The following is a 27,129-nucleotide window of genomic DNA, read 5'->3' on the forward strand; positions in this document are numbered from 1 at the left end:
CGCTGCACTTTACTGTATTTTCCTTTTCAAAGTGATTACAATCCTATTTCAAGCAATTTGTGGCAAATATTGAAGGTAAGTGTCTCAGCTGAAGGAAATAATCCATTATTTATCAACTTTTATATATCGGCCACATGTTTTTGTTGAGCCGATAACAATAACATTAAAAAATTAACATATACTGATATGTTGGCCGATATATCGTGCATCCTTAGTAAAATAGTTTGACTGTTGCACTGCATCTGCCTTCACTGATCTTGTGAATGCTATTATTATTCTACAAAAGTAGGTGGTTTTTTTACTTGACAGAGTCAAATTCCCCCCTTAAACACAAGGGAATTGAAAACCAAACCAAAACTGAATACATATCACCAACAATATATGGTCAATGCCATAAAAAAACACATCTAATCATCACAACTGAGTGTTGCAGTGATCTAATATTTATAGTCAGAATGGTGCACTGGTAACCCACAGCAAATTTTTATTACAGACCGTATCTCCATAATCCCTGCAACCATATCAGCACACAGGCAACAATATTTCCTCGTATATGTGCCCTTGAAACATACATATATTAAGCTGCCCATCCCAGTGGCTGATTTCTGCAGAGCCTGTCTGACCGTATCCGATTCCCAGAGAGAAAACGACAACATGACGAGGATTATTTTCATTTCTCCAGCTTCACACGCTCGCCTTCAGTTACTACAAACCTTCATCGTTTTAGACCTACACAAGGCGCAGGAACGAATACATTTGCACAGTCTGACAAAATAGATATAGATTTTCAGCAATACGCAAACATTTCCTCGACTTCAGGGTGGGGGAGGGAAACAAACTCCCGTTAGCAACGGGGCTAAATCCGTTAGCGGGCTAACCGTGAAAGTCGACGCCTGAGAGGACGTACAAACGGTTTTCCGACACGAAATGGCTTTTAGCCGAGAACATAGCTGTTTAAAAATGCTTACCTTCTTTAAAACGTGAGCTACATCTACAAAATTATACTTGGTATTCCTTCCCGATGCTTGTTTTTCCCATTTGAGGCCTTCCACTTCAGCAATCTCCGATGCGGGAACATCCGAGGCGCGCGACGCTCATCTCAGTCCGCGCTCGCGCCAGCGTGCTAAAGCTAATCACTGATTACCTCCTCAAAAATGCGCTGATTAAAACCTCTCAGGGCTCCGATGAAATGGTCAGAGAAATGGTTATAAACTCTCCATCCGTTCCTTTGAAAAAAAAAAAGTCTCAGTAACGGTAAGTTTGCTGATTTGGCTTGAATTTGAGGTGTAAAAATAAAATTCCGCTTCAAGTTAATCCTCAACGTCCGACTCCTTCCGAACCGTTTCGACTCGCGCTGACGAAGAGCGAACGCGAGCTTCGGAGACGCGAGCTGTGATTGGTTGACGCGTATGGGCGGTCACTGTTTGGTCCCCGTTGCAACGGCGAAACTGGCGCCATTGTGGCTCTTCCGAGGGAAGCCTCAGCGTTGTTTTCTTTGGCGATCTCGAGCCGTAATGGCGTAGACAGTGGCATGTTTTTGCGAGCTCCATTTGGGTGAGAGGAAAATGGAGAACCTGTGTGGGAATATGTTGTAAAGTTGACTGAGTTAGGTTTTTAAGATACGAGTGAACAGAGCTAATTATTCTTCCTTATCCAGTCTTAGTTTAGAATCTGAAACAACTGTTTATTGCTATCTAAATCGTACTTTTTGTAGTATTATAACCTGCTTGCCGATGACGGATTGCGAGCTCATCAGCACGTGTTGTTTTCATTGACTGTTCTAGGGTACATGTGTCTAAAGGCCTCATTATACTTCTGCGTCGGACCTACGCCGGAGCCTATACGCCGTAGGCAACGTGTTGGTTTTAATTTATACTTCTGTGTCGTTGTCCGCGTTGACTCGTAACCTAGGGAGCGTGTGAAACCCCGAGGGAGGGGTTCTGGCAGACCAATCACAGCGCTTGTGTCCGCGTAGAATTGACGTGTTGTTACATTTTTGGAGAGGTGCACGTCAGGGTACGCCGTAGGGTACGCGCGCTACACACAGCCTACGACGTAGCTACGGCGGCAGTTCGACGCAGAAGCATAAAACAGGCTTTAGATGTGTTTTTGTTTTAATTTCGCTTTGACGTCACAAGCTTGTGACACAGATTTCTTGCAGAGCAGAATAACGCAATGGCTCCCTCTGCTGTAAAGAAGATATAATTAATTTTAATAGAGATAGTTCTTGTCATAATTATACACAAATCTTCTGCACCCTCACTTCATATCCCAACACTAAGACATATGAAATCACACAGGCCCAAACCAGATGTGAAATCTTACCACAACAACAAAAGAAACATGACGACAAACCAGGAAAAAAAGGCCTATATTATATATATTTAAAAATCATTTGTTTATTTTAATTCGCACATGAACTACATTTTAACTTAATTTTAAACCTCAGATTACAATGTGTGTGTGTGTGTGTGTGTGTGTGTGTGTGTGTGTGTGTGTGTGTGTGTGTGTGTTTTTTTGTTTTGCGCATGCCCCAACTACAACCGTTTGTAGTTTTACTGGTTATTCAACTGCGAGTAGAACGACATTTCCCGTCAGCCCGTTCTCGAGCGGTTTCCTTTCCTGATTGGCTGATTCCGAAGGTGAAAGTTCAACAGACATGTTTCCCGAGCCTGTGCGGTAAACACCAATAGAGTTCACGGCTTTATAATGTCCTTGTGATTGTATCATTTAAGACAGCTTTTTAATTTTATTTAAACGTTTTATTTGCTCTGTATATTTCCGAAATATCCGTGTAGAGGACGCGGTTGTTATTTAACAGCAGCTATATTTGGCTGTGTTGGATAAGCCCAGCAGAATCATTATGGCAGTTGTGTGATAATTCATCTCTTAAAGAGGTCACATTTAAGGCTGGCATTCGTTCTGGTATAGTATGTATTTGATCCAAGCGACGCGATAAACCAGATTGTACTATGGCAGCGCTACTTTTGCTGCGTGGAAGCAAATGTTACGACAAACTAATTTGGTCGTTGAATCGTTTCAGTTGTTTTCAAACCAGCAGAAAACTCCTGGAGAGCAATGTGACTTCACACTCGTCTTTAGTGACTGCAAACACAAGAGGTCTGAAATCAGGACGCATTCAGGTGGGTTTTTTGAACGTCGACCAAGTAAACTATTTATGTTAATATGAAGTTCAGTGACGTTAAAGGGATAGTTCACCCAAAAATTAAAATTATGTCATTAATTACTCACCCTGATGTCGTTCCTTACCCGCAAGACTTTCGTTCATCTTCAGAACACAATGAATATATTTTTGATGAAATTTGAGTGCTTTCTGTCCCTCCATTGACAGTATACGCAACTACCACTTTTACGGTTTTAAAAGTTACTAGTAAACTAAATCCACATGAATTGAGCGGTTCAGTCCACATTTTTCTGAAGAGACTCGATTGCCTTATATGATGAACAGATTTAATGGCTTTTATTCACATTTAAACATTGATCAGTGAACAGAAACACAACTGAGCCTGCTTGACACGCAAGAACAAACCTCTTGTGGAAGCTCAAAACATGCTAACACGAGAATGATCCTCATTGGTTCTAGTACGTCAAGTGAAAATGCATCGGTTTACCACAACTAATGTGTGAGTTGATGAATGTTTATGTGGAAAAAAAAGCCTGAATTCAATCGTTTCGTCATATAAAGCGAAAATTTGGACTAAACTGCTCAGTTCATATGGATTAGTTTTTCAATCAAAAGTGTCAAAGTGGTAGTTACGTAGCTGTCAATGGAGGGACAGAAGTCTCTCAGATTTAATAAAAAATATCTTCATTTGTGTTCCGAAGATGAATGTCTTGCGTGTTTGGAACGACATGAGGGTGAGTAATTAATAATTTAATTTTCATTTTTGGGTGAACTATCCCTTTAACATCACTGAACTTCATAGCATCTATCCCTTTAAGTCAGTTTGAGTCTAGTCTGTTAGATTTTGGCCAAAAGGGAACTTGCAGGTTGATTATAATAATACCAGGTAATATCAAAAGGCCTGTATATTGGCCGGTTTATTTGTCCATGATTATGCATGCCCTTGACGTTACTTGGATGATTAACCAAGTTTCCATCATTTCAACAGAACATTTTGGCAAAGCCTTTAATCCCGAGGCTTATTGGACTTGAATTCCATAGTCGCCACAAATTGGTCACAAATCCTATGAAACTGTGGAAACTTTTAGGTAAGTAGTTGGTTTATTTGAATGTTTTCACCAGACAAAGTAGTGATGCAGAGCTCTTGACGTCTTATGAATCTTAAAGCCTGTTCTGATGCATGTTCTAAGTCTTCCTGGTGCTTTGCATAATGGGAATGTGTTTCACATCTTTTCAGGAGCCACTCATTATTTCAGCACATCCAACAGAAGACATGAAAAGAAAGAGGGTGGTAAAGGGAAGACCCCAGAGGAGGATGAAGGTATTTTTATTTTTATTTTTGAATCTATAGTTTACATTACAAAATATACCTTGTAGAAGTAATCAGGATCCCAAAACAAAGTGTTTTATAATGACGTGTTTACTGGTGCGAGGGCGGGGCAACCTGTCACTCGCATAAGATCCAGCGATAGCAAATGACAACCATCAATTCCCAATGACGAAATTAAGTCCCGTCCTACATTTGTTCTCGTTCGAGAAGCCGTTACGCATCACAATAGTGAAGAAAAGACAATCGCAATTCGCAAGTCCCTGTGTTCATGAGTGAGTCACTGAATCAGGGTTTGTTTCAAACAGCAGATTCATTCAGAAATTCAATTCAATTCACATTTATTTGTATGGCGCTTTTCACAATACATATTTCAAATACAAATACACAATACATATTTTAATGCAGCTGTACAAAAAATGCATGTCTACATTATAATTAAGAGTGATCTGTTGTCAGAGGTGACTGTCTTAGTTATGTATTTCAGAAATGTACATATACAAATAACACAGTCAGCTAAAAATGTGTTAATTTAAGGTAGATACGATAAGGACTGCTTTAAGTTACTGACACGTTAGATTTATAAGGAAATTAATGTGAAAATAAAAAGCTTAATGTGCTTGAGAAGTTATTAAAAGCACAATAAACTGCACAAGAGAACTGAATTCGGTGCTTACGTGTGCTTGCGTGTCAAAATGCCCATCTTTGCTGAGTATTCATGTTAACAATCGGTTATTAAGTAAATGTAAACAGTTAGGAAAGAAAAGTGGTGTGTAAATTAGATCTGTGCTTTAGGTCTTAAAGTGACAGCAGCCTAATAAAACTGTATTTTCTTTGAATACTAGGCTAGATGCACCTGAAAAACACTATTTCAAAGCAATATTTCATTTGTTTCTATTGTTGTTTGTCCAATTTCTTTGAAATATCACATCAGATTAACTGGGACAGCAGTCGATTATGCAATTTGTTGACCAACTCAAATAATTCAGACAGCCAGATATACTTTCATGCCAAATTAGTCATGCACACTTTGCTTTATTTTTTCCTAGAAGAGAAAAAGAGACGAGAGCAGGAGGATCAGATGTATAGGGAGCGACTGCGCACACTTTTTATTATCGCTGTTATCATGAGCTTGCTCAACTCCATCAATACTAGTGGCGGAAACATATCCTGGAATGATTTTGTAAATGAAATGCTGGCCAAAGGAGAGGTGTCGCGAGTACAGGTGGTGCCAGAGAGCGACATCGTCGAGATCTACCTTCACCCCGGTGCAGTCATCTTCGGAAGACCTGTATGTCATTTCACATCAGATTTAATGATTTTAAAATAATTGTTGTCATTATGGTACTATCAAATCCATTATTGTCCTGTTGTCTGTTGTAGAGACTGGCCCTGATGTACCGAATGCAGGTGGCAAATATTGACAAGTTTGAGGAGAAGCTCAGAGCAGCAGAAGAAGAACTGAGTATAGATGCCAAAGACAGAATTCCAGTGAACTACAAGCGCACAGGCTTCTTTGGGAAGTGAGTAATTTGGACTTTACACCGATCAGGCAAACCTCGGCAGCGAAAAAAAGCCCCATTATGCTTTTTCAAATATTACATTTCATGCAGTGTGTAATAGAGCTGTTTGTGAATGTAAAAGGTCTGCAAAGTTTTTAAGCTCAAAATGCACGACAAATCGATTCTGAACTGCAGAAACGAGTCGTCAGTAATTCTAGTCTCACTTCCTGTGCAAACCTATGTAGGTTTGTAACTCATTTGCATAATGGATTTGTGTTGTTCACATGGTGAGAAGACTCTGTTTTCTACTGCCAAAGCAGAGCCATCTGACCAATCAGAGCAGAGTAGATCAATCACAACAGACTGAGCCGTCTGACCAATCAGAGCAGAGTAGATCAATCACAACATACTGAGCCATCTGACCAATCAGAGCAGAGTAGATCAATCACAACAGACTGAGCCGTCTGACCAATCAGAGCAGAGTAAACCAATCACAACAGACTGAGCCGTCTGACCAATCAGAACAGAATAAACCAATCACAACAGACTGAGCCGTCTGACCAATCAGAGCAGAGTAGCTCAATCACAACAGACTGAGCCATCTGACCAATCAGAACAGAGTACACCAATCACAACAGACTGAGCCATCTGACCAATCAGAGCAGAGTACACCAATCACAACAGACTGAGCCATCTGACCAATCCGAGCAGAGTAGACCAATCACAACAGACTGAGCCATCTGACCAATCAGAGCAGAGTAGATCAATCACAACAGACTGGGCCGTCTGACCAATCAGAGCAGAGTAGACCAATCACAACACACTGGGCCGTCTGACCAATCAGAGCAGAGTACACCAATCACAACAGACTGAGCCATCTGACCAATCAGAGCAGAGTACACCAATCACAACAGACTGAGCCATCTGACCAATCCGAGCAGAGTAGACCAATCACAACAGACTGAGCCATCTGACCAATCAGAGCAGAGTAGACCAATCACAACAGACTGAGCCATCTGACCAATCAGAGCAGAGTAGACCAATCACAACAGACTGAGCCATCTGACCAATCAGAGCAGAGTAGGCCCCTGGGTAGGCGGGGTTTAGAGAGACTGAATCCTTGATCGAGCCGTTTCAGACACTGTGAGAAAAGTAAGAGAAAATTAAAGTGTTTTTTGAGCTGAGATGCATGTAAACCTATTATAGGAGACTCCAAAACCAAATAGTAGCATAATTGGGGCACTTTAAAATCGACTGTTATCATGACAGAATACCTCTAGATCAGTTTCTTTTCCTCCACAGTGCCCTTTATGCACTTGGCATGGCTGCCATTGGGGTTGCAATCCTCTGGTACATCTTCCGACTGGCAGGAATGGGTGGGCGAGATGGCGGCTTTAGTGCATTTGTAAGTCACAATTTCTTCATTTGTTTTAGTTTTAGACTACTATGAAATGTTCTGTGATTTCCAATCTTCCGTCTGTTCCACCAGAATCAGTTGAAAATGGCTAAATTCACTATTGTCGATGGGAAATCTGGAAAAGGGATAAGCTTCAAAGATGTTGCGGGTATGCATGAGGCCAAGATGGAAGTCAAAGAGTTTGTGGACTATCTAAAGGTAAGGGCATCTGAAAGTTAGGCCTAAAACATTATCTCCGAATATCTTCTCGATACTCATGCTCAGATTTACTGGAATCCACGATCTGAAATGTGTCAGATCATAATTCATAATGCGCGTGCATGTGGCATCATCATTTCACAGGGACACTATAACAGGCATTAGTGTAAACTAGGGATGTGTGATATTGACAGCTGACTCCTAATGATATGTATATTCTTCATATTCTTTGCGGTGGTCCGTTCACAGCAATGAAAGAAGTTAACTTTCATTAAGGGGCGACAAACTGATTAACAAATTGGTTTCCAGGGGCATTTTTACCTTTATAAGGTACAAATTAGAAGAAAAAAAATCAGGAAATTAAGTTATAATAATAAGACACTATAGTATATTATCAATCAAATGAAATCAGCATCAACAACTGCAGAAGTGGCACAGAAGCTGCATCTAAAGCAGCATTTAGAAGTATTTGCACTGCAATTATAAATGCATAAATAATGCTATGAGACTAATCTTTTAAAAATAACATTTGAATATTGAAATATGATTTATAATTTTTTTAAATAAGAAATGATCACTGAAATATGAAACTAAAACCACCAGTAGGTGGCGGTAAGTCAAAGCCTTAACGAGTGAGTCATTGAATCATGCATTCAACCATTTCTATATTTTACGACAAAAAATAGATATTGTTCAACTCAGCATGCCACCCCAAATCTAAAGAGACCGGTCTCATAATTTTTTGGTCAAATTGTTCAGAAGTTATAGGCAAAAACAGCCATTTTATCATATCTCCTGACCATTAGGTGGCACTGTGGCGAAACTGGTACCCTCCGGTCTCATGATTGTCATAACGCACACCAAGTTTGGTCAGAATAATTGTGGAAATATAGCCTCACGTTTGATTTTGCGTGCTCTTCGTCAAATTTGTTCGCTCGTTTGTCAAGCACTGTTGGACGAATTCTATAACTTTGTCGACATGGTCTGAAGATGATCTAATTAAATTTGTGCAAATTGCTCCAATGGTCTTGGAAGAGTTTATGGTTCAATTCTAGTTCATATGGTCAAATTTGTTTTGCTTGATTGTCAAGCACAGTTTGCTGAATTCTATAACTTTTGGTCTGAAGATGATCTAACGGTATAGGAAGTTTAAAAAAGAAAAAAGGTTCTTCGGCTCAAATCAAAAAGGAATCAGAGGTAAAATTATTTAGTTTCTATCATTTACGGTTCAAAAGTTATTTGCATAAACGTGTGTGCAAAATTGGACAGTAGGTGGCGCCAGAGTGTTTGAGTTAGAGACTTCAAATTTGCCATGGTAACATTTCAGACTGTCCTCAATCTGTGTGCCAAATTTCATAACTTTCCCGCAAATGTTTCCATGGGCTGCCATAGACTCGAGCGTATGAAGAAAACTAACGCTAATTGTTTTCTTTTGCAGAATCCAGACCGATACCTTCAGCTTGGGGCCAAGGTGCCGAAAGGCTCTCTGCTCCTGGGACCCCCTGGCTGTGGGAAAACCCTGCTTGCTAAAGCAGTGGCGACTGAAGCTCAGGTGCCCTTCCTTGCCATGGCAGGGTCAGAGTTTGTGGAGGTGATTGGAGGTAAATAAGACCCGCTAGAGTAGTACTGGGCGGTTTACCGGTTCATACCAAACACCGGTGTTTATTTTTGTTATTTTGTTTTCCCACGGGTCCTTGAAATCCTTGAAAGCTTGTGAATCTGAAAAAAAAAAATCAAAAAAGTGCTTGAATTTATTTTGTGCAAGAAGTTTTCTGGAAAAAAATCCATATTATTCCCTCCGGTCCGCTAATGTGTTTGCCTATGCATACTAGCGCTTGCTTGATTTTCGTTAGCTACGTGCATTTACACGTTACGTTAAGTGTTTCCCGCGTGAGGCACTTTGTACAATGCCATGCTGTTCACGTGCGCACGAAACTACTCTACGGTGGTACCTCAACGTTTGTTGTTCGACACAACAAATGTGTTCCCACATTAAGTCCTTGAATTTGAGGGTATTGGACCTGGAAAGTCCTTGAAAGGTCCTTGAATTTGAAGTTACCCAAGGTGTGGGAACCCTGTGATATGAATTTTAATATACCGCAATACCGGTGTATGTCGCTTTAAAAACGCTGGGACCGCGGCACGACACTGTTTGAGAGCGTCTTTTCACTGTTGCACTGTGGTGAGGCTCAGCTGTGTGTGTTACTGAGCGTGACAGTGAAGAATGGAAATGTTAAACTATAATTGATAGCTGTCAAATTATATTACAGTGTTTCCCATACATTCACAATATCAACACAGCCTTTTGGAAAATCTATTTGTGGTTGGCGTTGACATCGTTGAATAAACATGAGCACTGCACGTTTCAAAAGTTTTTAAAAGAAAAGTTTTAATGTTATTTCGATTGAATCTTTCTTTATCTTTCCTGAATAAGCTGCGTTTATGAGCCGTTACCGTGGAAACCTCTGTTTCTGCCGCTCCTACAGCGCCTCCTGCTGGCAGCTCTTGCCTTGCAAACCTGCATTAATAACACCAGGGTGGATTTTTTTCTACAATATTCACTCATGACTGTAAAATAGGGCATTCTAAGTCAATCTACTGCTGTATTTCCTCTCTCAATCAGTAGAAAATGTGGTTAACACCCAGGCATGATTGGAAAAATTAATAAATACCGTGAAACCGGTATAATTTAGAAAAATACCCCGTGATATGGATTTTTGGTCATACCGCCCAGCTCTAAATAGAGATTATTATTCGAATGCCATTGCCATTAATATTTACATCTGAGCGATCTTTCCCCACCCAGGCCTTGGTGCCGCAAGAGTGCGAAGTCTGTTTAAAGAGGCTCGAGCTCGAGCGCCATGCATCGTCTACATCGATGAGATCGACGCCGTGGGGAAGAAACGCTCCACCAACATGTCTGGATTCTCAAACACAGAGGAAGAGCAAACCCTCAACCAGCTGCTTGTGGAGATGGACGGTAAGACAATGAAAATACTAGTTGTTTACATTATGTGTTTTGCTTATTTTTTTATTTCTTTTTTGTTCAGTTAGAAGTAATAAATTATTTGGAGCAAAAAAATGATAATTTTACCTCAGACCTTGTCGTTTTCTCCCACATGTGTGTAACACTTTACAATAAGGTTCATTAGTTAACATATAAACCAACATGAACTAACCATGAGCAATACATTTGTTACAGTATTTATTCATCTTTGTTAATGTTAGTTAATAATAATCCAGCTGTTCATTGTTTATTCATGTTAATGCACAGTGCATTAACTAATGTTAAGATTTTAATAAAGTATTAGTAAATGTTAAAATTAATTAATTGAGTTAAAAGTTTGATTTATTTGTTTTTGAAAGACGTCTCTTCTGCTCACCAAGGCTGCATTTATTTAATAAAAAATAGAAAAATAGTGATATTGTGAAATATTATTGCAATTTAAAGGTATAGCGGAGGATTTTCTTTTTCCGGGTGGGTAGTGTAAACTATTGGTCCACCTAAGTGTCAATCATTCTGGTGATATGTTTACGTAAGGCCGTCGTACGTGCTCATCCCTTAGTTTTCGCTTTCTGCGCATGCGCACTTTCAGGTGTTTATATGTGTGGTGAGCTAGAGCTAAGCCATTCATTGAAGCTCGCCGTTTCACCGGGTCCTTTGAAAATGTCTGAGGGTCGCAAGAGAAAAAGTTTGTACGAACTGTATGAGAAGAAGAGAAAGGCCTCAGAAGAGAGAAACAAGATCAGAGTGTTTTTGGGAGATTGTTTCACACGATGGCGTGCGCTGAATACACAGGTTAGGCTTCCCACTGATGCCTCAGTCGCGAAGTTTCTACTCGACAGGTAAGTTTGGCATGCTATTTGGAGAAAAAGTGCAAATCTTTTGGAAAGTAATCTTGTATGAGCGATGCCGACAGCAACTTGTAAACAGAGCGTGCACGAGGAGAACCTCGCAGGTAGAGTGTTGCGCATGTGCATTTTTTCAAAAAGTGGAGAGGGCGGTTCTTATCTAAAATTTGGAAAGATCCTCCGCTATACCTTTAAATCAGCTGTTTTCTATGTCAATATCTAGTAAAGTGTAATTTATTCCTGTGATCAAAGCTGAATGTTCAGCATCATTACTCCAGTCTTCAGTGTCACATGATCCTTCAGAAATCACTCTAATATGGTGATTTGATGCTCAAGAAACATTTATAATTATTATCAGTGTTGAAAACAGTTGTGCTGCTTCAGATTTTTGTTGAAACCATGATACGCTACCAATCAAAAGTTTGGGGTAAATAAAAAAAAATTAAAAAATCTATACTTTTATCCAGCAAGGATTCATTAAATTGATTAAAAAAATAAATTAAAAAAAATCAACTAAATGCTGTTCTTTAAACTTTCTATTAAGTTACTTTCTTACATAAGTTACAAAATTTCCGTTTTAATACAATTATTTGTGACGCACATCCATAGTAAGAAGTTGAACGAGTCGAGTGAACACGTGACCTTTAATCTGTGATAATCAACACATTTTCCATCTCTCGTCTAGGAATGGGAACCACAGATCATGTGATTGTCCTGGCCTCCACTAATCGGGCAGATGTGCTGGACAACGCCCTCATGAGACCAGGCAGGCTCGATCGGCACATATTTATCGACCTGCCAACTCTCCAGGTAACGAAGGGTCAAAGTTACGCAGCAGCCTCAGAACCCTTGATTCTGATTGGTGATTTGACTATGAAGATTTGCATTACATTTGTAAATCACTTCTCTGCGCTCTTTCTGGAGACTTTTAATCTGGTAATGGTGAACTGGGCTGCAAATCCTGATAAATGTCCTGAGATAAACTAATGTACACTAATGTATTTTTAAATGTTTTTGAAAGAAGTCTCTTCTGCTCACCAAGGGTGCGTTTATTTGATCCAAAATACAGTACAAATTTTGAAATATTTTTACAATTCAAAATCATCTGTTCTCTATGTGAATATATAGTAAAGTGTAATTTATTCCTGTGATCAAAGCTGAATGTTCAGCATCATTACTCCAGTCTTCAGTGTCACATGATCCTTCAGAAATCAGTATAATATGATCATTTGATGCTCAAGAAACATTTATAATTATTGTAGTTTTTGCTTCTTAATATTTTTGTGGAAACCATGGCAATAAAAAAAAAAAAGAATAATAATAATAAAAAATACTTTAACTTAAGCAAGGATGCATTAATTTGTTCAGAAGTGACAGTAAAGACATTTATAATGTTACAAAAGATTTCTATTTTAAATAAATGCTGGACACTGCACTTTCTATTTTTCAAATAATCCTGAGAAAGTGCATCACAAAAATATTAAGTAGCACAACTGTTTTCAACATTGATAATAAGTTAGTTATTTTGTAAAGTGTTACCTATTATTGAAATAAGGTTTTATTAGTTAACATTAGTAACTACATTCATTAACATGAACTTATAATGAACAATAATTCTACAGCATTTATTAATCTTAGTTAGTAAATTTCAACATTTACTAATACATTATTAAAATCAAAATTTGTATTTTTTAGCATTAGTTAAAACACTGTGAACTAGCATGAACCAAAAATGAACAGCTGAATTTGTTTTTACTAACATTAACAAAGATTAACAAATACAGTAACAAATGTATTGCTCATTTTTAGTTCATACATTACCTAATGTTAACAAATGAAACCTTAGTGTAAAGTGTTACCCAATAATAATTGCTCAAATTTGAGCATTAAATCATCATATTAGAGTGATTTCTGAAGGATCATGTGACACTGAAGACTGGAGTAATGATGCTGAACATTCAGCTTTGATCACAGGAATAAATTACACTTTACTATATATTCACATAGAGACAAGTGTTTTAAATTGTAAAAATATTTCACAATTTTTACTGTATTTTTGATAAAAAATAAATACAGCTTTGGTGAGAAGAAGAGAACAAACTCCTCAAACCAGATTGTGTTTTCCCCTTCCCAAGTTTTTAATAATAGAAGATCAACTTAACATGTTCTTTCTGTCAAATCTCTTCATCATTGAAGCATGTTTTTTTAGATTGTGTTGGTTAACTCTTTTGAAGAAATTTTAAACAAAGTTAAACCATATAGTTTTAGAGTTTTTAACCAAAAATAAATTGTAAAAACCTGAAAGTTTTACCATGAATTTCTCACCATGGAAATATCCACAGAAGCGTTAAAAACAAACAAACAAACTGTATTTTTGATCAAATAAATGCAGCTTTAGTGAGAATAAAAGACTTATTTAAAAAAAAACGTAATTATTCCAAACATTTGAGTGGTAGAGTATGTGTGGTGGAAAGCGTAGTATACGTGGAATAATTGTCTCTAGAGTTATTGAAAATGAATGACCACTCCACTTCCATATTAGCAATATTACCATCTCAGGAGTGGGTTAATTCTCAATAATTGAAAAACCTGTCATCAAATATTCAATACTTACTCTTGCTGATTGTGTTCTAGGAGAGGAAGGAAATCTTTGAGCAACACCTGAAGATCCTGAAGCTGACGCAGCCGGCGAACTTCTACTCGCTGCGTCTGGCTGAGTTTACCCCCGGCTTCAGTGGTCAGTGATGTTTTGACCATGTGACTGTATAATCTCCTGGCACTAGTGTTAATTTCGGTTCGTCAACAACCTTTTTTTCATGACTAAGACGAGACGACACCAAGGTCATTAAACGATAACTGTGACTATATTAACATGCAATATCGTAGGCGAAAAATAGATCATAGACATTCTTGCGGTTGCCAGATCTCACTAGTTTAAATCCCCCAATCAAATCTGTTGTTTAAGTATTGGAATTACTATTAGAAATTTCACCGGTTTAATTTTTGAGATAAGTTTATTTTTTTGCCTGTTTTCATAATGTTCATTTATATGATAAATAGCCTATAATAAATCGGGAAACTAGATGAGATCAAATAAACCATGTGTGTATGAGTTGACATTCTCGTGATTTGTGCTTATGTGAAAGAGTGCAATAACTGATGAAATGTGAAAATAAATTTCTTAAATGACGACAATCGTTGCGATTTTTATAATTTTGAGCAAAATAATCATGATTATCAATTTGAACATCATGCAGTGTGACAAAACGTTTTCACTGACTAAATATACACTAAAATGGCCAGACATTTAGTCGACTAAAACTTGACTGAGCAAAAATATTACTTTTAACTAAATTTGATAAACTAAAAAGTACATTTAACAGGACTATATGGAAGCTTGTTTCCGCCACAGAATAAAAAAGGTAATTGCGATTTATTTATTTATTTTTCAGAATTGCATGTTTATATCTCGCAATTCTGACTTTATATCTCGCAATTCTGACTTTATATCTCGCAATTCTGACTTTATAACACGCAATTCTGACTTTATATCTCGCAATTCTGACTTTATATCTCGCAATTCTGACTTTATATCTCGCAATTCTGACTTTATATCTCGCAATTCTGACTTTATAACACGCAATTCTGACTTTATATCTCGCAATTCTGACTTTATATCTCGCAATTCTGACTTTATAACACGCAATTCTGACTTTATATCTCGCAATTCTGACTTTATATCACACAATTCTGACTTTATAACACAATTCTGACTTTATATCTCGCAATTCTGACTTTATATCTCGCAATTCTGACTTTATATCTCGCAATTCTGACGTTGTATCTCGCAATTCTGACTTTATATCTCGCAATTCTGACTTTATAACACAATTCTGACTTTATATCACACAATTCTGACTTTATAACACAATTCTGACTTTATATCTCGCAGTTCTGACTTTATATCTCGCAATTCTGACTTTATATCTCGCAATTCTGACGTTGTATCTCGCAATTCTGACTTTATATCTCGCAATTCTGACTTTATATCACACAATTCTGACTTTATATCTCGCAATTCTGACTTTATATCTCGCAATTCTGACTTTATATCTCGCAATTCTGACTTTATAACACAATTCTGACTTTATATCTCGCAATTCTGACTTTATATCTCGCAATTCTGACGTTGTATCTCGCAATTCTGACTTTATATCTCGCAATTCTGACTTTATATCATACAATTCTGACTTTATAACACAATTCTGACTTTATATCTCGCAATTCTGACTATATCTCGCAATTCTGACGTTGTATCTCGCAATTCTGACTTTATATCACACAATTCTGACTTTATAACACAATTCTGACTTTATATCTCGCAGTTCTGACTTTATATCTCGCAATTCTGACGTATCTCGCAATTCTGACGTTGTATCTCGCAATTCTGACTTTATATCTCGCAATTCTGACGTTGTATCTCGCAATTCTGACTTTATATCACACAATTTTGACTTTATATCTCGCAATTCTGACTTTATATCTCGCAATTCTGACTTTATATCTCGCAATTCTGACGTTGTATCTCGCAATTCTGACTTTATATCTCGCAATTCTGACTTTATAACACACAATTCTGACTTTATATCTCGCAATTCTGACTTTATATCTCGCAATTCTGACTTTATATCTCGCAATTCTGACTTTATATCTCGCAATTCTGACTTTATATCTCGCAATTCTGACTTTATATCTCGCAATTCTGACTTTATATCTCGCAATTCTGACTTTATATCTCGCAATTCTGACTTTATATCTCGCAATTCTGACTTTATATCTCGCAATTCTGACTTTATATCTCGCAATTCTGACTTTATATCTCGCAATTCTGACTTTATATCTCGCAATTCTGACTTTATATCTCGCAATTCTGACTTTATAACACACAATTCTGACTTTATATCTCGCAATTCTGACTTTATATCTCGCAATTCTGACTTTATAACACACAATTCTGACTTTATATCTCGCAATTCTGACTTTATATCTCGCAATTCTGACTTTATATCTCGCAATTCTGACTTTATATCACGCAATTCTGACTTTATATCTCGCAATTCTGACTTTATAACACAATTCTGACTTTATATCTCACAATTCTGACTTTATATCTCACAATTCTGACTTTATAACACAATTCTGACTTTATAACACAATTCTGACTTTATATCTCGCAATTTTGACTTTATATCACGCAATTCTGACTTTATATCTCGCAATTCTGACTTTATATCTCGCAATTCTGACTTTATAACACAATTCTGACTTTATATCTCGCAATTTTGACTTTATATCTCGCAATTCTGACTTTATATCTCGCAATTCCGACTTTATAACACGCAATTCTGACTTTATATCTCGCAATTCTGACTTTATAACACGCAATTCTGACTTTATATCTCGCAATTCTGACTTTATATCTCGCAATTCTGACTTTATATCTCGCAATTCTGACTTTATAACACGCAATTCTGACTTTATCTGACTTTATATCTCGCAATTCTGACTTTATATCTCGCAATTCTGACTTTATATCTCGCAATTCTGACTTTATATCTCGCAATTCTGACTTTATATCTCGCAATTCTGACTTTATAACACGCAATTCTGACTTTATAACACAATTCTGACTTTATATCTCGCAATTTTGACTTTATATCTCGCAATTCTGACTTTATATCACGCAATTCTGACTTTATATCTCGCAATTCTGACTTTATAACACGCAATTCTGACTTTATATCTCGCAATTCTGACTTTATAACACGCAATTCTGACTTTATATCTCGCAATTCTGACTTTATATCTCGCAATTCTGACTTTATATCTCGCAATTCTGACTTTATATCTCGCAATTCTGACTTTATATCTCGCAATTCTGACTTTATATCTCGCAATTCTGACTTTATATCTCGCAATTCTGACTTTATAACACGCAATTCTGACTTTATCTGACTTTATATCTCGCAATTCTGACTTTATATCTCGCAATTCTGACTTTATATCTCACAATTCTGACTTTATATCTCGCAATTCTGACTTTATTTCTCGCAATTCTGACTTTATAACACGCAATTCTGACTTTATCTGACTTTATATCTCGCAATTCTGACTTTATATCTCGCAATTCTGACTTTATAACACGCAATTCTGACTTTATCTGACTTTATATCTCGCAATTCTGACTTTATATCTCGCAATTCTGACTTTATATCTCGCAATTCTGACTTTATATCTCGCAATTCTGACTTTATAACACGCAATTCTGACTTTATCTGACTTTATATCTCGCAATTCTGACTTTATATCTCGCAATTCTGACTTTATAACACGCAATTCTGACTTTATCTGACTTTATATCTCGCAATTCTGACTTTATATCTCGCAATTCTGACTTTATATCTCGCAATTCTGACTTTATATCTCGCAATTCTGACTTTATATCTCGCAATTCTGACTTTATAACACGCAAATCTGACTTTATCTGACTTTATATCTCGCAATTCTGACTTTATATCTCGCAATTCTGACTTTATAACACGCAATTCTGACTTTATCTGACTTTATATCTCGCAATTCTGACTTTATATCTCGCAATTCTGACTTTATATCTCGCAATTCTGACTTTATATCTCGCAATTCTGACTTTATAACACGCAATTCTGACTTTATATCTCGCAATTCTGACTTTATATCTCGCAATTCTGACTTTATATCTCGCAATTCTGACTTTATAACACGCAATTCTGACTTTATAACACGCAATTCTGACTTTATATCTCGCAATTCTGACTTTATATCACACAATTCTGACTTTATATCACACAATTCTGACTTTATATCACACAATTTTGACTTTATATCTCGCAGTTCTGACTTTATATCTCGCAATTCTGACGTTGTATCTCGCAATTCTGACTTTATATCTCGCAATTCTGACGTTGTATCTCGCAATTCTGACTTTATATCTCGCAATTCTGACTTTATATCTCGCAATTCTGACGTTGTATCTCGCAATTCTGACTTTATATCACGCAATTCTGACGTTGTATCTCGCAATTCTGACTTTATATCACACAATTTTGACTTTATATCTCGCAATTCTGACTTTATATCTCGCAATTCTGACTTTATATCTCGCAATTCTGACGTTGTATCTCGCAATTCTGACTTTATAACACACAATTCTGACTTTATATCTCCCAATTCTGACTTTATATCACGCAATTCTGACTTTATATCTCGCAATTCTGACTTTATATCTCGCAATTCTGACGTTGTATCTCGCAATTCTGACTTTATATCTCGCAATTCTGACTTTATATCTCGCAATTCTGAGAAATAAAGTCAGAATTGCAAGATGTAAACTCGCAATTGAGATAAAAAGTAACCATTATCTTTTAAATTGTTTTATTCTGTGGCGGAAACAAGCTTCCATAGGACTAAGACTGACTAAAAAATATATGTATAGCTGTCAAAATTAACACTACCTGGCACCACATCTGCCACGTTGTTCATATTTTCCAGGGGCCGATATCGCCAACATCTGCAATGAAGCCGCTCTTCACGCTGCCAGAGAGGGTTTCAAGTCCATCGACACCTTTAACTTTGAATATGCTGTGGAAAGAGTCATCGCAGGTATTCATCTCCTAAAAACACTGTGCTGTGATATTACCCCAGAGGTTTCTGCACAGTCAGCATCTATTTGGTGTTGTTTGTGACGTGCAGGGAGTGTGAAGAAGAATAAAATCTTGTCTAAAGAAGAGCAGAGGGTGGTGGCCTTCCATGAGTCTGGTCATGCTTTAGTCGGATGGCTGCTTGAACACACCGAAGCTGTCATGAAGGTAAGTGCTGTCAAGCACTACTGTAAACGTGGTCCATGAGACTTGTGTGTATGGCCGGGAGGGGACATGTTCGGTTCACTTTATTTCTCTTGGCCACGAGTTTGATACGTAAACGAACCTGCGTGACCATAACAACCTGGGAATATCAGAATTGGATATTAGTAATAAATTAACAATTTATTTTTAATTAAGAATGACAAAGACATGTGGCATTAAGACATGAATATATATTACATTATTTTGTTCCTATATTATATTATTAGGTATATTATACATTATACACTGCCTGGGCAAAAAAAGTCGCAGTTTGGATTTAAAAAGGATCTATGAATATGCAAATGAGCCCCGCCTCCACTCACTCACTCAGCTCAGAGATCCACTGGTTGACGATCACACTTTGATCTGATTGGTTACAAGGTAGTTTGTGACGTCAGAAACACCAGCGATTTCAAAGCGTGTTTTTGAGACTGTCTTTGGTTCACTGCAGTTTTAAGGAGAAAATACTCAGCAATGGTGTCGACTTATGAATTTACACATGGTTTGTCATAAAGCAGATTAAAAACACCACATAGACACATAAACAACATTAAAAGCTGGATTTTCACCACAGGGGGACTTTTAGAGTCTATGATTGGTTCATTATTGCAGTAATTATGTTTCTATATGTTTGGCAGCAGTTCTTCAAGCCCTGATTGATGAAGTGTGTAGCTTTTCATTTCTTAAACAACCATGTATGAAGAACATCATGAACATATTCCAGGATGACAATCTCAAGACTCATCAGGCTCAAACTGTGAAAGAATGGTTGTGAGGAGCATGAAGAGTCATTTCCACACATGAATCGGCTCCTTAAACTCATTGAGAGACTTTGGGATGTTCTGGAGGAGACTTCACAGAGTGCTGGACTCATGCATTGACAATACAAGATCTTGAACAAAACCTGATGGAAATAACATCACATCATTTATCTCCATCAAGAGGTGCATCAATCTTTGGTCAAGAACTGCTGCCAAACATATAACATGATAGAAACATAATAATCACGCCAATTATGATCTAATCATAGACTCTTATGCATTTGCCTATTTAAATCCAAACCGCAACTTCTTCTTTTTTCTTTTTTTTTTCTTTTTCTCTTGGCCAGGCAGTGTATTATATAATATATTTGCATTGTGCTGGTGTTTTGATCTGTGGCCTTGTCCTCCAGGTTTCAATCGCTCCCCGGACGAACGCCGCTTTGGGCTTCGCTCAGATCCTGCCGAAGGACCAGTATTTGTTCACTAAAGAGCAGCTGTTTGAGAGAATGTGTATGGCTTTGGGTGGACGAGCCTCTGAGGCCATCACCTTCAATAAGGTCACCACAGGTATGTCATCTATTCTGCACACTTATATAATCTCATAACACACCGTCAATGTGAGAATTATAAATACGTACCTAAGAAATCGTATTAGCAGATTTGATTGGTGCTCAGGGGCGCCCTCTGGAGGAAAAACACAGTTTGACTTGTAGGCAATATTTATTTGCTAGGAATGACAGAAAAATTATTGATATAGTACATAAACCTCATGGTTTTTGGAATGATTTTACTTATCACGAGAGGAAAAAATTAAGTTTTAGTTGCATAACATCGGTCAATGGAAACGCCGTCATTTTGCAATAGTTTTTTGTCGACATTTAGAAAAAATGCGCAAATCTGTAATTGAAACGCTGCGTGCCTAGTGTTTATGACGACTTCTTAACACTTGGGTAGATTTGCCCTTGTAATATAACTACTTTCATGTCTTCTGCCCTTATATTAGAGTTTCAAATAACAACATGATACACAAGCTTGTGCTTTCTTGATTTATGCATGATGTCAAACTATCATAAACTGCATTTGAAGTAGAGTTGCACAGTTCTGGATAAATTCAATCACAGTTTAAAAAAAATAGAGATCATGATTCTTCCACAGTTCTGAATAGTCAGCTAAACAAAATAACATGCAATTAAGAGGATGACTAGCCTGGCTAACGTCAGACCTCTTTCTCTTTGAGACGTGGTCTGGGAACCACATGTTCATTTTCTCATATTTGAGGCGTGGTTTACGAATGCCCAGAGCCGTTTATTGGTTGCTACGAATGTCTATCAAATGTGCCTGCACGTAGCTCATAGCCAATCGTTTCAATTATACCAGATGACGTATGTAGAGGGGCAGAAATCCGACGAGGAAGAAGACGAAATAAACTTGTTCTAAACTACTTAGAACACTATCTAAGGCTGCATCGAAAGGTAACTTCGCGTCTGCTGCCATGTTGGATCCATAGATATAAACAAACTGCTTCGGTGTGTCGCATAGACGTCGTCATCGTCTTGCTGCTCCCTCCCCGTGTTCTGTGATTGGTTCCCTTTTTGAGGGGAAAATCTGGTCCATGGTGTCCAGGCTGCCTAGCAGCGTGAATAAAATCGCGCTGCACTCAAGGCTGCATGGGGAAACCCAGGCTAGAGGATGACAATAATAATTGCTAATTTAATTCATTTGAAATATTTTTTTTTAATTGAGTTGAGTGAATGATTCAATGACTCACTCATTGAGACTTAACTTGTTTCATTTCTGGATTAATCTGCGTATTTGAACGAATTTCTTGAATTATTCAATGTCAAATACATTTTTTTTAACGTTACTTGTCGCCACCTACTGGTGTAACGCTGTAATGTATACAATCTTTATTTGGAGGGTCAAGTTTCCTTCAAAAGGTGATTTCCTCTATTTTGATCGCTACCGTAGACATCAGTGTTTATATCTGAACTATAAAAGTTTAATCCCAGTACATCTGTGATGATCTGAATGATTGTAACACAGAAATAATGATACTGTGTGATTGAAAAGACTGTTTGTGAAGTTGTTTCATATCATGACAACGGTTCTCTCTGGGTCAGAACACAGATCTGAATGTTCGCTGTGATCGTACTTGTCAAAGCTTTAATAGTCTGAAGAATCACTGTTAGTTAGGAATAAAATCACGTGGGTGTTTGAATGAAGATCACAATCGTTTAATTGTGCAGCTCTAATTTGACGTATTTATTCCAAAATCATCTGGTACGTCTTTTTGTTTTAGCGGTAGGCGTGGTTAAGTAACCACTGTTGTAAGGTCAATTGGTGTGCAGACACAGACCTGACTTCATAGATATGTATAGGTAGTCCCAGACGCCAGATAATGTATAAACTCCTCATAGGTGCTCAGGATGACCTACGCAAGGTGACGCGGGTGGCCTACTCCATGGTGAAGCAGTACGGCATGGTTGCCAGCGTGGGCCAGATGTCCTTCCCCGAAGATGATCAGGGAGGAATTGGACGGAGACCATTCAGCCAAGGCCTCCAACAGCAGATGGACCATGTGAGTACGAGAACATACATTAACATTAATGTACGTGATTTGGCAAAGGCTGCGATTATTTTATGTGCAGCTTGTCAGTGAAGCACGGCTCTGTGATCAGCAGTAAATGATGCTTCATCTGAACACCAGAGGGCATCTCTCACACACACACACACTAGAGATGGTTATTCCAAACCAATCTGAATTCTGACCTATAATTCTGCCTGAATCATAATCATACACTGTTCGTTCATTGGCCAGAGGAGAACTGAGCGACTGAGTCTGGTTTCTCCCAAGGTTTTTTTCTCCATTCTGCCACTGATGGAGTTTTGGTTCCTTGCCCTGCACGCAACAAATAATCACAGCCTTTGCAATTTCAAAATCACGATAAGCTAAATCGATTTTAGTGCGATTACATGGAAGTTGCGATTAATCGTTCAGCCTATGCATCATCAACATGCACCAATGCTACATTTTCTAAATGTCATAATCATTTGTTAACAAACAAGTATTCAGTACTTCAATGAGCTCATTGTTTCTGCCTTAAATTATTACATTGTTTAAATGAATACATTTTTAGCTAACTGTGATTTTGTATACGTACATTTCTGAAATGCATAACTTATACAGTTCCTCTGATAACAGATCACTGTAAATTGTAATGTGGACTCATGCATTTTCTGTAAAGCTGCTTTGAAACGATGTGTATTGTGAAAAGCGCTATACAAAAAAAAAAAAAGTGAATTGAATGTTACAGAGGCTTACGTGGGTGTTAAATCTCATTTATCTTGAATATGTGTGTGTGGTTATTTATTTCTATTCCTTTCTCCCATGTTCAGGAAGCTAAGCTGCTAATAGCACAGGCCTACAGGCGCACAGAGAAATTGCTTCTGGACAACAGAGACAAACTTATTTTGGTAAGACATGCTCACATCCTTGTTAGCATAGCAAGCTCAATTTTCCCCAAAAAGAAGTTAAGAAATTAAGATGTTCTTAACACTGTGTCTCGACCCAGACGCGACACAACGCCACGACACGCGATAAAATGCCTCTTTTCCTTGTTAATCAGAGTTTTTGTCCTAACCAGCTACGATCGCGGCTGGAACAAACACATACAAAGTGTGGCAATGATAATCTCTGGTACTGATTATGTGCTTTATTAAATGTTTAAAGCATCTAATGTGAGTTTGAATATCATTTTGCGTGACCATTATAGACACTGAAAGCGACAATGGATAATCCACCTCAGATCTTGAAAATAATTTAAAGGAGACAAGAACATCCAAACTGTGAACAAACAGCCTATTCTATGGCAAAGATTGCATTACACCATTTAAAAATGATTAAAAATACATACTATTTAAGAATTTGATTATGTACTTGTAAATGTATATGTCCATCCATTTGGTTGTGAGTGCAGTGCGCTTGAAGAGAGACTCCGCCCACACACTCTTCTGATTGGCTGTTATGTTTGACTGATTTGGTTGTGAGTGCAGTGCGCTTGTAGAGAGACTCCGCCCACACACTCTTCTGATTGGCTGTTATGTTTGACTGATTTGGTTGTGAGTGCAGTGCGCTTGTAGAGAGACTCCGCCCACACACTCTTCTGATTGGCTGTTATGTTTGACTGATTTGGTTGTGAGTGCAGTGCGCTTGAAGAGAGACTCCGCCCACACACACTTCTGATTGGCTGTTAAGCTTAATTGATTTTGGCACTTGTAGTCGTGTGTGGACAAATTGCTTGTCGCTGGAATCTTATCGCATCTCGTGTGTGGTTAGGACAGAGTTAGTGCAGTTCTTGAAAAATGTTCATTATGCATCAATTTTGCGTATGGCAATTACTACAGTCTATTTAGAATTTTTTTTTTTACATCTTTTATTCTTCAAGTCATATTCTTGAATTCTTGAAAATATCAGTTTGAATAAGGAAATGGATATCTTTGTCATCGTATCCTTTCAATGGTTAAAGTTACCGCAGTCATTGCATGTGCTGCACTTTATTCATACCATTTTGGTACAAATAAATTAATAATTTATTAGTTTATTTGTATTTATCTATTAACCTTTTTTAGAAGTTAAAAGATAATAAAGAAAGATTTTGTTTGATAAATGAGATCTTTGATTGTAGTCCTTGGGGGAAAAAAACTAAAAAGTAGTGCTTAAAAAGTCCTTGAAATCCTGGAATCACTGAAGCTAAAAACAGTCAAATTAAACATTTCGTTTTTTCTTCAGTTATTGTTCTTGTTTGCTGTGATTGTGTTTTCCAGCTGGCTAATGCCCTGCTTGAGAGAGAAGTGGTCAACTATGAAGACATCGAGGCTTTGCTGGGACCTTCTCCGTTTGGACCCAAAAAGATGATTGCTCCTCAAAGCTGGGTGGAGGCCGAACGAGACAAGCAGGACACTGGAGAAGACGAGCCCCGCAGACCCCAGAGACCCCGCAAAGACACGCAGGACGACGACATCAACCTGAGCCCAGCGTGAGCGTGAGCGCAATCTCACAGGATCGGTCAAAATTCTGCTTTTAAGGGAAGAAAAAACCCAAATGTTTCTGTGGTTCTCGCTCTTGATGTTCCAGCTAGACCTGATCTGACTGACTGAACAATAATGGCAACGTGTTCGTCGATGACCTGATCATTTTGGCCTGTAATTATATTTTAAATGTCTTTAGGACATTTGATTAAGAAACCAAGGCAACTTATAAGCATCAATCAAGCATTTAAGAGCAAGACTGTTCTTCTCAGTAAGGAGTCACTCTTTTAAAGAGTAGTAGAAACCTCCTCTGAGAATTGCACGAAATCTGTTTTTAAAACAGAAGTTGAGCGTCTTTCCGGACCAGCTCAGACCGGTTTTGTTAGACCGGGTAAGCATTGCCAGTATCTGAAGTCATCTTGTGATGTCAGTGGATATTCTGCACCATATGCAATAAATTATTATATTTGTGTGCAATGTCCCAAGAGTTTTTTACTGAGCAACGTGATTAATCTCAAATAATGCTTTTGGTAGATGACTAAACATTTACTGTTATGAAGTGACACTTTATTTTAAAGTGTCATTGTTTCAGTGTAATTATACATTTGAGTACTGAGTAATATTGATTAACTACATGTACTTACTCTAGGGTTTGGGTTTAGTTACATGTAATTATGCATGATTTATAGTTATTTCTGTAGTAACTACATGCAAAGTGTAACAAGGACACTAAAATAAAGGGTTTCCTATTATTATTTCACCTTTTTTAAATATAAATTGCCAAAACAACCACTGCAAACTAAATCACTGTCTCTTTTCTCCATTAAAAATTACGGATGCGCCGATGTATCGGCTGATTATATCCTGTCAATGTAAAGGGTGTGGAAAAACATGACCGACTGCAACTCATGTATCTCGTGTTGAGTTAGTTAGGGCAAGTTAATGCCACAATAAAGCATTAACAGCTCAAAACAGCTACATAAAAGCAAGCTCTGTTTGACCCTATGTCTATGAATCACCCGTAGTTTGAGCAAGAGTTCAAGGAGTCTTTATTATCCCTGAGGGTAATTCGTTGTGCAGCAGCATGTGATATAAGTAACACACAGATTATACAAAACAACAACCATACAATCAGTAAAAAACTAAATAAATACATACTACACAGAAGTCCACAACACACATTGACCTATAGCAGCAGGGACAAAAGAGTTTTTATGTCTGTTTGTCCTGCATTTAGGCAGACTGAATCTGCGTCCGACGGCAACAAAATGAAGCAGCTGTTCAGGGGGTGACTTGGGTCAGCCAGGACTGATTGTGCCTTCTTGAGGGTCCTTGTCTCATATACAGAATTTAAGTCAGTCAGAGAGTTGTGGGAAATTTTGCCACACACATTAACTATATATTGCAGCCTATTCTTGGTTTTAAGCGTAAGGGGCCCAAACCAACTCACAAGGGCAAAAGAAAGAATGGATTCAATAAAACATCCTCATAAAAGTCTTATCGACATTAAAATTGCGAAGTTTACGATAAAAAAAACATGCGTTGATGTGATTTCTTACAGACAGCGTCAACTTGTGGCTCGAAGGTGAGTTTGTCATCGATTATAATACCAAGGTATTTATATTGCTTCACCACTTCTATAGCTTGATCATTAATAAGGGTACAAGAGAGGGTTGCCAGATCTGCAGTTTTTTTCCCTATACTAAACATCATTTGTAGATACGAATCACGTATGTCTTACTCTCATCCAATTATCTCAAGTAGCTCTGTGCTGTTGCTTCTAAAAAGACACAATCTTTCAAATTCTATCCATTTTATCACGAAATTCAAATAATAAATGGCGTTTTGACGCTCTTAAATGTGACGGATCCCTGTAGCGCCCCAGTTCAAGCAACAATTCACTTTAATATAAATTATATCAAGAAAAACATGCATGAATATCAGAAGTTATGTTGAAAG

At 37.6% G+C, this 27,129-nt stretch overlaps 2 protein-coding genes across 4 annotated transcripts in view; one reads left to right on the top strand and one right to left on the bottom strand.

Annotated features, from left to right (window-relative positions):
• Nucleotides 1–1,928, bottom strand: part of ankrd11 (ankyrin repeat domain 11) — a 152,201-nt gene extending 150,273 nt beyond the window's left edge. For both annotated transcript variants that reach the window (XM_084405087.1, XM_084405086.1), the window contains exon 1: nt 969–1,928. The gene's annotated coding sequence lies outside the window, so the exon portion shown is untranslated. The remainder of the gene's footprint in view (nt 1–968) is intronic.
• Nucleotides 1,323–25,649, top strand: spg7 (SPG7 matrix AAA peptidase subunit, paraplegin). Of its 2 annotated transcripts, XM_084405089.1 has the most exons (18): nt 1,323–1,554; nt 3,044–3,143; nt 4,134–4,233; nt 4,383–4,466; nt 5,522–5,763; nt 5,856–5,995; nt 7,277–7,379; nt 7,464–7,589; nt 9,028–9,190; nt 10,396–10,569; nt 12,127–12,251; nt 14,076–14,178; nt 19,029–19,139; nt 19,230–19,345; nt 20,553–20,709; nt 22,560–22,720; nt 23,539–23,616; nt 24,967–25,649. In XM_084405089.1, the coding sequence occupies exons 1-18, from the start codon at nt 1,532–1,534 to the stop codon at nt 25,180–25,182; spliced, it is 2,322 nt and encodes a 773-aa protein (XP_084261215.1). In that variant the 5' UTR covers nt 1,323–1,531; the 3' UTR covers nt 25,183–25,649. The 2 variants fall into 2 exon arrangements, with proteins under 2 accessions (XP_084261215.1, XP_084261214.1); XM_084405088.1 differs by lacking the exon at nt 1,323–1,554 and having other exon boundaries at nt 2,633–3,143.
• Nucleotides 25,650–27,129: the final 1,480 nt, after the last annotated feature.

This window comes from Rutilus rutilus (assembly GCF_951802725.1).
Source record: "Rutilus rutilus genome assembly, chromosome: 3".
In the NCBI taxonomy this organism is placed as follows: Eukaryota; Metazoa; Chordata; class Actinopteri; order Cypriniformes; family Leuciscidae; genus Rutilus; species Rutilus rutilus.

Excerpts from the sequence above, each read along its gene's own strand:
- spg7 (XM_084405088.1), top strand. The coding sequence starts at position 2,973 with ATGGCAGCGCTACTTTTGCTGCGTGGAAGCAAATGTTACGACAAACTA. Across the intron at positions 19,346-20,552 it reads ACACCGAAGCTGTCATGAAG|GTTTCAATCGCTCCCCGGAC; the intron begins GTAAGTGCTGTC and ends CTTGTCCTCCAG. Across the intron at positions 22,721-23,538 it reads TCCAACAGCAGATGGACCAT|GAAGCTAAGCTGCTAATAGC; the intron begins GTGAGTACGAGA and ends TCCCATGTTCAG.